The 9,450-nt window shown below is 34.7% G+C and overlaps 2 protein-coding genes across 2 annotated transcripts; one reads left to right on the forward strand and one right to left on the reverse strand.

Moving 5' to 3' along the window:
* Positions 1–720: 720 nt before the first annotated feature.
* Positions 721–3,043, forward strand: LOC111412150 (heat stress transcription factor A-4c-like). The gene is made up of 3 exons (XM_023042940.1): positions 721–955; positions 1,156–1,766; positions 1,875–3,043. Exons 2-3 carry the CDS (start codon positions 1,554–1,556, stop codon positions 2,739–2,741), a joined length of 1,080 nt encoding a protein of 359 aa, XP_022898708.1. The 5' UTR covers positions 721–955; positions 1,156–1,553; the 3' UTR covers positions 2,742–3,043.
* Positions 3,044–3,397: 354 nt separating this feature from the next.
* On the reverse strand, positions 3,398–4,480 carry LOC111412636 (transcription repressor OFP5-like). Its single transcript, XM_023043567.1, has one exon. The coding sequence runs from the start codon at positions 4,478–4,480 to the stop codon at positions 3,398–3,400; it is 1,083 nt and encodes a 360-aa protein (XP_022899335.1).
* Positions 4,481–9,450: the final 4,970 nt, after the last annotated feature.

Below are 9,450 nucleotides of genomic sequence, written 5' to 3' on the forward strand. Positions count from 1 at the left end.
CCGACGAATGCTATTACATGGGATAATAATTCTCGTCTATGTGATAAGTTAAATGAAAGATAAAATTAAAAATGAGTAATTTAATTTCGCTTATCATTTAATGTTACATTAACGCCACATAAACTGATATTATAATTCCAGTGGGATTAACTAGCATTGTGCAATTCAAAAAGGTGCCGAACTGTTCAATCTATTAGACTTGATCATAACAATATAATAAATATTCATTTTCTATAATAAAAGTAAAAAACATTGGATTCAACATAATTACTCAAGAGAAGTGTGTGAAATATATGTTGCTCAATATTATTTTTTTTCTATTTATTTATTTATCGGGTCAATACATTTTAATTAGCTTGAATAGTTTTATTTTTATTTTATTTATTTATTTATTTGAGAAACATCGATGGATATGTTTAATAGAATATCAAAGGCATATTGTAATCAATTTACTTTACGGATTTAGGTCCCGTTTGGTATACATTAATGTAAAAATTAGAATGAAAAATATAATCGTTATGGACCCTACACAAGAGATAGAAAGTCAAATATGACGATTTGATGTAATGAATAATAATCATATTTTTATTTTAATGGATAAAAAATGGGAAACAAACGAAGGATAGGATTTGTTTGCCGAATAATGCTGAACGGAAAAAAATGACTGATGTTGCAACTCAATCATGAGTGTTTTTATATATATTTTTTTTTTCCATTTTTCAATGAAAAATGTCAAAAGTGTAGATGTTTTTCTGTCATCGACTATGACAATGTAGCGGATTGTTGTTTGCCCCCAAGCCAAACACAGTAATTGAAAAATGTCAAAACCCTAGAAAACACCAGCCTTTCCCCACCTCGAAATGCGGATTTTACATGGATTGCAATAACGAACCAACGTACCGTTGAGCCATTTGAGAATTATTCTTGTGACGGGTTCTTCTTCCTCCTCTCCCAGGTAATAAGAAGCTCCAAGAAATTCATTCCTGCAATATGCGCGTGTGATCTTTCTGGATATGAATTTTGTTGTGTTACATTTGATGCTTTTCTTGACGACAAGACTGGAGTTGATGCTTTAACGACTCTGATATGCAATTCGTGAATTTCCTTTCTTTATATGTATTTTGATTTTTATTATGCTTTTGGATATAAATGCAGGGAATTAATGCTGAGAGGCGTCGGATTAACTTTTTTATCCATTTGGACTGAAATTTGGATTGTAAAAAGAATTGGGGTTTATTGATATTTAAGAGGAACTGAGATGGAAAAATTATGGGGTATTACATGGATATTTCAAAGTAATTGATAACTTGGATTTGAAAGAGAGTGGCCAAAAGAAGGAAAAATTTTTAAAGTTGATGTAACAACTTTTTTGTGTCCGGAATTGATTGTAGGTTTTGTTCGTATTAGAAAGATACGAATGCCGAAAATGCTGTCTCTGGTTAAATTTAAAAGGATTTTGAGGTGGTGAATTGTGGAGCTTAATTTGATAATTTGGGTTGTTTTAGGCCAGTGATTTTGGTTTTGTCCTGTTGATTGGATACTTGGATAAATTTATGATGGATGAAGCTTCATCATATTCATTGCCTCCTTTTCTTGAAAAGACCTATGATATGGTTGATGATCATTCCTCCGACTCTGTTGTGTCCTGGAGTCAGAGCAATAAAAGCTTCATTGTTTGGAATCCTCCAGAATTTGCAAGGGTCCTTCTGCCCAGATTCTTCAAGCACAACAACTTCTCCAGCTTTATTAGGCAGCTCAATACATATGTAAAATATTTTCTTCTTTGTTAGTGAGTTTAATATATTTTAAATATGTATTTACATTTTCAAGTTATATACTGATGTTTTCTATGTTTGCCTCTTTTCGTTTACCAGGGTTTCAGGAAAATTGATCCTGAACAATGGGAATTTGCAAACGAGGGTTTTGTTAGAGGTCAGCCCCATCTTTTGAAGAACATTCGTAGACGCAGGCCTGTTCACAGTCATTCCATGGTAAATCTGGCTTCTTTACCCCCTTTAACTGAATCAGAGAGGGAAGGATATAAGGATGATATTGAGAGGCTAAAACATGATGGAGAATCACTTCATTTGGAAGTACAGAGACATAAACAGGATCGAAATGCACTGCAGGGTTTGACAAAACGTTTGCAACGTGTAGAACAAAATCATAAAAATATGTTATCCTCCCTGGCTCTAACACTGGACCAACCTGCTGTTACTTCAAACCTCACGCTGCAAAGGGAGATTCATGATAGAAAGAGAAGATCTCCTGGAACCAGTTACTTGTATAATGAAACCAGCAAGGAAGATAATCATATGGAATCTTCTCATAATTCCTCAAGAGAAAATATAAATTTGACCACACTTTTGAATTTCAACAAGGAATTGTCAGAGAAGCTGGAGTCTTCTTTAAGACTATGGGAGAACATGATACTTGAAATTGATGAAGGTTTAGTGCATCGTAAAACATCATTAGAGTTTGATGAATCTCCTGGTTGTGCAGATAGCCTCATTATTTCGTCCACGCGACCAAATTTTGATGTTGGATCTAAGACATGTTGGATTGACATGAATTCTGAGCCTGACCCTGCCATTATTCCTGAGGTGCAACCTTCCTTGGGAGAACAGCCTGTTGGGATGGCTACCAATATGCGAACGGGTGTCAATGATGTATTCTGGGAACAATTTCTTACGGAAAATCCTGGTTCAAATAATGTGTCCGAATTTCAGTTGGAGAGGTAAGACACGGATGACAGCAAAAATGAAAACGAAGTAGTTGATCATGGGAAAAACTGGTGGAATATGAGAAGTGTTAATAACTTTGCATGACAGTTGGGCCATCTTACTCCGGCTGAGAGAACTTGATAAGCTGAGAGAAATTGATATAGTTGGTTGGGTGCTAATCTTTTTTGTTGGATGCGCTCTTCGATATATAGAGATTTCATTTGCTGAGTTTACAATTTCTTTGCATATTATGGTGTTAAATTCAGGTACTTTTCACTGTTCAATACACATGATAATGATTGAATAGATTACGCACATAAGTCTCTGGCTTTTTTCTGCATTCTTGTCTGGAATTAATCTTGTTTTCATACGAAAATCATTTCTGTAATTCATAGTTTTTTCCTGTTTCAAATAAAAGGAAGTCTGTATTTTTTGAACATGCACAGAAATATAAAATGTCCCAAACATAGGAGACACCAACAGCTCAAGGAAATGATCTTTTTGCCCAACAATTTGCATGATGCTTCTTCTGAACAGATCAATTCTGTACAAACTTTTCATTGTTTGTCGACTTTATGACTGAATTGTCACATTACTGCAAAATCTAATACTTCGGATACTATAAAAGAAGTATTTACAACCCATAACAAGATTACTGGTACTTAGCTGTCGAGTTAATAATCATCAAAACAGTGATCATTACGTGTTACTGGGTCTACATACATTGGGTTCAGATCGAACCATACCTGCTTAAAGACCTTGATTATGAGATCATGGTATTCGTCGCAATTCAATGTTAGGTAACAAGCCAGGAGTTCTTCGAGCTCTTCAGGTCTTCTGATTCCTTTCTCTGTGATCATGTCCATCATTGAATCTCTGAAGTCCTTGCTTGGATCAAAAGAACTCTTCACCACAGCAAAGCTATCAAAGACCGTTCTGTCGTCAACCTCAGCAGTTGTCTCCTTTGTCTTCATCTTTAACTTCGTTCTTGCTTTCTTCATTTCTTGAAGAGTTCTGATTTTACATTCTGAAGTTGCATTAAATTCATCCAAATTCAGAGCCCAAAAGGCACAGTTTTCCTGAATTGTGCTTAGATTGGATTTGGGGGAAGAGAATCTGTGCTGTCTTCTTGCATTAGAACCTGTGGACTTGTGAATATTCTTATCGTTCTTCTGGATCACAATTTCTGGTTCTATTCCAAGTATACCTTTCTCTACTAATATGGATGATTTTTCTTCTGGTTTATCAGGCTCTCTTTTTAGTTCTGCTAGTTTCTCTTTCAAAATCCTTCTACTTGAGCTTCTTGAATTTCGATCATTCTCAGGTTTTCTACTTGGTGCTATAAATTCTGTTTCCCCATTTAGAATTCTCACCTGGTGTTGCTTTTCTTTCATTCTCTTTATGTCCAGAACTGTGTCGTCGAAGCTCTGAGTTCCTTCTGTATGGAATTTAATCTCATCATCAGAATCATACAGACGACAATTAATTCCTCCTGTGCTCATCCTACCTTGAATTCTTTCTTCACCACACGAAGAAAGCCTCCAATGACTGTCGTAATCCATGCTGCTACAAAAGCTACATTGTTTGCAACTAGCAGGTGCTAATGAACTCGGAGACGGTAAATCCCATTTCCCTTTCTGCTTCATCTTTGCTGAATTAGGCTCAGAATTGGCACCTTTTTCCCTCAATTTGGAGAGCCAAGAAATGCTAAAAACACGACTGATTAAAGATGCAGATTTCTTTCTCCCCCACTTCATTTTTATTGAGGAATCTTCACTTATTGTGTTTGAGTTTTCTGAGATTGCTAGAGAAAAAGTGAAGATGAATTATGGACTGAAGGGTAGAGTAGGATTAGAAGCAGGCAGTTAAGGGACAGTTGAGCTGTTAATGGGGACGTGGGTTTCAAAATGGGGTCATTATATGCTTATTTATTTCACAATAAAGGGCCTTAAATCTTGTGACCATTAGCCACTTTTTCTACTTTCTGGCTTCTGTGGAACGCCTTACGCCTGTCATTTAAGGAACTGTCAAAGGTACTAATTTCTGTTTGGTAAAGTAGGGGCCCGTCGATATTTTTATTGATGTAAGCTATCTATTTTGATAATAAAGGAAAATTACTTTCCAAAAGGCATTTACTTTTTGTTTACTAAAAAGAAAAAGAAAAGCCCTATTTAAAATATGTTTGGATATAAAAATTATTCATTCGTTCCTAAAATCAATTGTGCTACAAGTATAGAAAAATTTCACAGAAAAATTACAAAAACAACAGTTGGTTGAATTTCATTGGAGGAAGAGAAAAAAGGGAAAAAGCAGGTAGGGACGGAGCCAAACATTTTCTACTGTGCGGTCAAAAATTAAGTACGTTGGAACGGCGCTCCAAGAGCGGTAGGCTTCAGTCATTGGCATTTGAGTGTCTTCTTCTAGCCTTGCCTAATGTCCCAAATTTCTATCATATCAAAGCGTACTTGAGTTTTCGAAACACTAAAAATGAATGAATACACAAAAATATAAGTCAGCAAATAAACTAGAAGAAAAAATTTCCGGAAAGAAAAAAGGGGGGAGATCACTTGATAGCTTCCAATTACATGAATAACAACGAATATGTTTATCATTGCAACAAGTCAATTGGCTTTGAATTACTTATTTGTGCAAAGATTCTTTAAATTCATATTCACTTAAATTATTATCATAGTTTATTAATATGAAGGGATAACATCAAGAATATATATATACACATGGACATGAAACCAAAGGGATAAGATGAATAAAACATATACATACCAACATATGGCCTTGTTTAAGCCACATTATTTGAAAAAAAAAAAAATACATTCTTCAACAGTAATTTGATATCATTTCAACCACACATTTTTTAATAAAATAATATTACACGTAAATCTAAAACATTTCCTTATTTATTAACTACACATTTTTCATCAATATACTATTCAAAAATGCATTTTCATTCCAATAATGTGACTCAAACAAGGATATATCTATATGGACATGTATAGAAATATGAAATCAAAGGAATAACATCAAGAATATATATATACATAGAGACATGAAACCAAAGGGATAAGATGAATAAGACATATACATACCAACATCTATATGGATGTGTATAAAAATATGAAATCAAAGGAATAACAACAAGAAAACATATACCCATATATATGCGTATATAATTTACATAAATGTGTGTGCACAGAAACATGAAATAAAATTTTTATTTTAGGAATATCATAGCTACAAAAAAAGGAAATAATCAAAATCAAGTTGAAATTAGGCAAATGAATAGCAGAAAGTGAACAAAAGCAAAGATAAAAAAATCCGATTTTTCTAATATTTATTATTAAGTTTTATTTATCTCATACCTGATTATTATATGCCCAACACCCATATTTTAGAAGGAATAATTACCTCAAACCCTACATTCTAATATTCAATTTCATAAATCAAAGTGTAATGAATTTCACTTTTCTTTCAAAAATTAGGTGTATATATTCTACTCCCACCCAACGTAATGTGTAAGGATTTTTAATTAAAGATGGGCTTGTATGTGTAAATAATTGTGTGTTAAATTATAGGCTATCGAATTCGGTTGAGTCCGATTAAAGTGATCTAATAAGGTTTTGGTTTTGGATTTTAATGTATCCAATTAAAGTATGGGTTTACATATGTGTAGAGACCGGGCCCAAGTCCTAATTCTATGATGGGCCGAATTAGGTCAAAGGGCGTCCTCATATAAATAGGTTATGGTCCCCAGATCACACGCAACGAAACGAATTATTCATTCTCTACTGCATCCCATCACAGAGAGGAAAGGAGACTGCGTGTAGATTTGGAAGATCATACCGCGAAATCCATATTGCATTAACCATGTCAGATTCAGGTATGCTTCCGCTTTAATTATTATATTTCTCGATGATTTAACATGAAAAATCCGGTATTTTAAAGTATTAAATTATCCAACAAGTGGTATCAGAGCCTCTTCATGTTGAATCATTGAGAATCAAAGGTTTTAATTTGGTTCTTGCAATACATTTTGAAATTTTCAGATTTAACAATTTTTGGTTATATGTTTTGTTAAATTTGAAAATTTTTGCGGTATAATTTTATTATTTTCGTATGGATTTATTCAGTTTAGAAAATTCAGATTTGGAATTTGGAATTTTTTATAGTTTCGGATTAAGATTTAATTAAAAAAAAAAAATCGAATTGCCGCCGGCGTCAGCAGCGCCTGGCGCTGCTGCCCACGCCGGCGCCCCCTCCTCCGGGCGGGGGCCTCTCCTGCAAATTAGATAAGTTGAGGCCCCTGGTTGCAATTAGGGTTAGGGTCATAAAATTAAGGTTTCAGTCCCTAACCTTTAAGTTATATTGATATTTGGGCCTTTAAGTTTCGGATTTAATAATTCAGTCCCTAAGGTTTTAAAATTAATTAATTCGGGCCATTAAAGTTCTGAATTTATAATTAAAGCCCTCAAAATTTAATTATTAATTCAAATTGGCCCCCTAAGTTCATAATTAATTCAAATTGACCCCTAAAGTTTCAAATTTTTAAAATTTGATCCCTAAAGTTTTGAATTGGTCAATTTTGGCCCCTAAAGTTTTAAATTTTGTTTTAATTGATCCTCTAAAGTATTGAATTAATTAATTATGGTCCATAAAGTTTCAAGTTTATTAATTTCAACCCCTAAAGTTTGAAATTAATTAATTTTGCCCCCTTAAAGTTTTGAATTATTAATCCTAAGGCCCCTAAAGTTTAAAACTAATCAAAATATGCAAAATTGGTGATTCTCTTTCTCAAATTTTGGTATTAACGACTCTTTTAAAGAGATATAATATTCGAAAGTTAGTTAATTGAAGCAACATGTTGTCAAAGCAACCTCTCTTGTGAAAATTGACTAACTTAGAATGTTAAAAAGTGTTTGTGCATGTGTTATTCATGGGAATATTGGTCGACCCAAAGGAAGGTCAATATTCAGCCGAATGCACGTGCACCTATGGTGATAAACATGTGACGATTATTTGGTTTAATGTGTGATCAATAAATCGGTCCAAAGAAATGTTTATTGATTGACACGTTGTTTTATCGTCAATGTTTGATCACTACGCCAAGAGTACCGCTTACAAGTCAATATCTCTGTCCAAAGACTAGATATTGATGTTGTGCTTGGTATCTTGTGATGGGCCCTACCACTATTTGAGATTGTTATTATTATTATTTGCATATTAAAGATATTCATGTGAGCTATTCATAATAAATGTTCTCTAATTTAGTTTCAGGTTCTGCTGCTAATATTTCTACTAGCATCAATTCAATTCCAATGTTAAATGGCACAAACTTCAGGTCATGGCAAGAGAACGTTATGATTGTTCTCGGAGTCATGGACCTAGACCTTGCTTTACGGGTCGATCAACTTGCTGCACTTACTGATAAGAGTACCTCTGATGACAAGAGGGAGATAGAAAAGTGGGAACGATCGAACCGCATAAGCTTAATGGTCATGAAGCGTGCTATTCCAGAAGCATTTCGGGGCACTATGTCCGATAAGGTGACTACGGCTAAGGGTTTCCTTGAGGACCTTGAGAAGAGGTTTGCCAAGAATGAAAAGGCTGAAACAAGTACACTTTTGGCAAATCTTGTCTCAATGAGGTATAAAGGGAAAGGAAACATTCGGGAGTACATTATGGAAATGTCTCACATTGCTTCAAAACTAAAGGCACTCAAGTTGGATTTATCTGAAGACTTGTTAGTGTACTTGGTTCTGATATCCCCTCCGACACATTTCAGTCAATTTAAGGTGAGCTATAACTGTCAAAAGGACTCATGGTCCCTTAATGAGCTCATCTCACACTGTGTCCAGGAAGAGGAAAGACTGAAGCATGAAAAGACAGAAAGTGCTCATTTAGCCACCACCTCTAAGGACAAAAGCAACAAGAAAAGAAAGATTAATAAGGAAGCTGCAGGTACGGCACCGCAAAAGAAACAGCATAAGGAACCAACTGAAGGCGGTTGTTTCTTCTGTGGAGTTGCAGGTCATAAGAAGAAGAATTGCACCAATTACCACGCATGGCGTGTAAAGAAAGGTACTCTTCTTCATTTGGTTTGTTCTGAGGTTAATTTAACTTCGGTACCTAGACATACATGGTGGATAGATTCTGGTGCAACAACTCACATCAGTATGTCTATGCAGGGTTGCCTGAGTTGCCGAAAACCAAGTGATGGTGAAAGATACATCTATGCTGGCGACGGCAATAGAATGGAAGTAGAGGCAATAGGAAAATTTAGATTATTGTTAAAGACTGGATTTTATTTGGATCTTGTTGAGACATTTATTGTACCGTCTTTTAGACGGAATTTAATTTCTATTTCTGTTTTGGACAAATTTGGTTATACTTGTCCTTTTGGAAATGGAAAATTTAGTTTGTTTCATGATTCAAAATTGGTTGGTTCCGGTTCTTTATCAGGTTACGATAATCTTTATTCAATTGATAAAATTGCTTCTTATAATGAAACCTTGCATGTAAGTACTCGAGGTGTAAAGCGAAAATTAAACGACGAGAATTCTGCCTCGTTGTGGCACAAGAGATTAGGTCACATCTCCAAAAGGAGAATTGAGAGACTTGTGTCTGACGGGATTCTCGACCCTCTTGACTTCACAGATTATGATTTGGGTGTCAACTGTATAAAGGGAAAACAAACCAATAAAAGGAGATTTCA

The sequence above is a fragment of the Olea europaea genome, chromosome 16 (assembly GCF_002742605.1).
Source record: "Olea europaea var. sylvestris chromosome 16, O_europaea_v1, whole genome shotgun sequence".
NCBI lineage: Eukaryota > Viridiplantae > Streptophyta > Magnoliopsida > Lamiales > Oleaceae > Olea > Olea europaea.

Bases quoted from the DNA above. Each gene is read 5' to 3' on its own strand.
- LOC111412150 (XM_023042940.1), top strand. From the start codon at position 1,554: ATGATGGATGAAGCTTCATCATATTCATTGCCTCCTTTTCTTGAAAAG. The intron at 1,767-1,874 runs GTAAAATATTTT...TTCGTTTACCAG, and splicing joins TTAGGCAGCTCAATACATAT to GGTTTCAGGAAAATTGATCC.
- LOC111412636 (XM_023043567.1), bottom strand. From the start codon at position 4,480: ATGAAGTGGGGGAGAAAGAAATCTGCATCTTTAATCAGTCGTGTTTTT.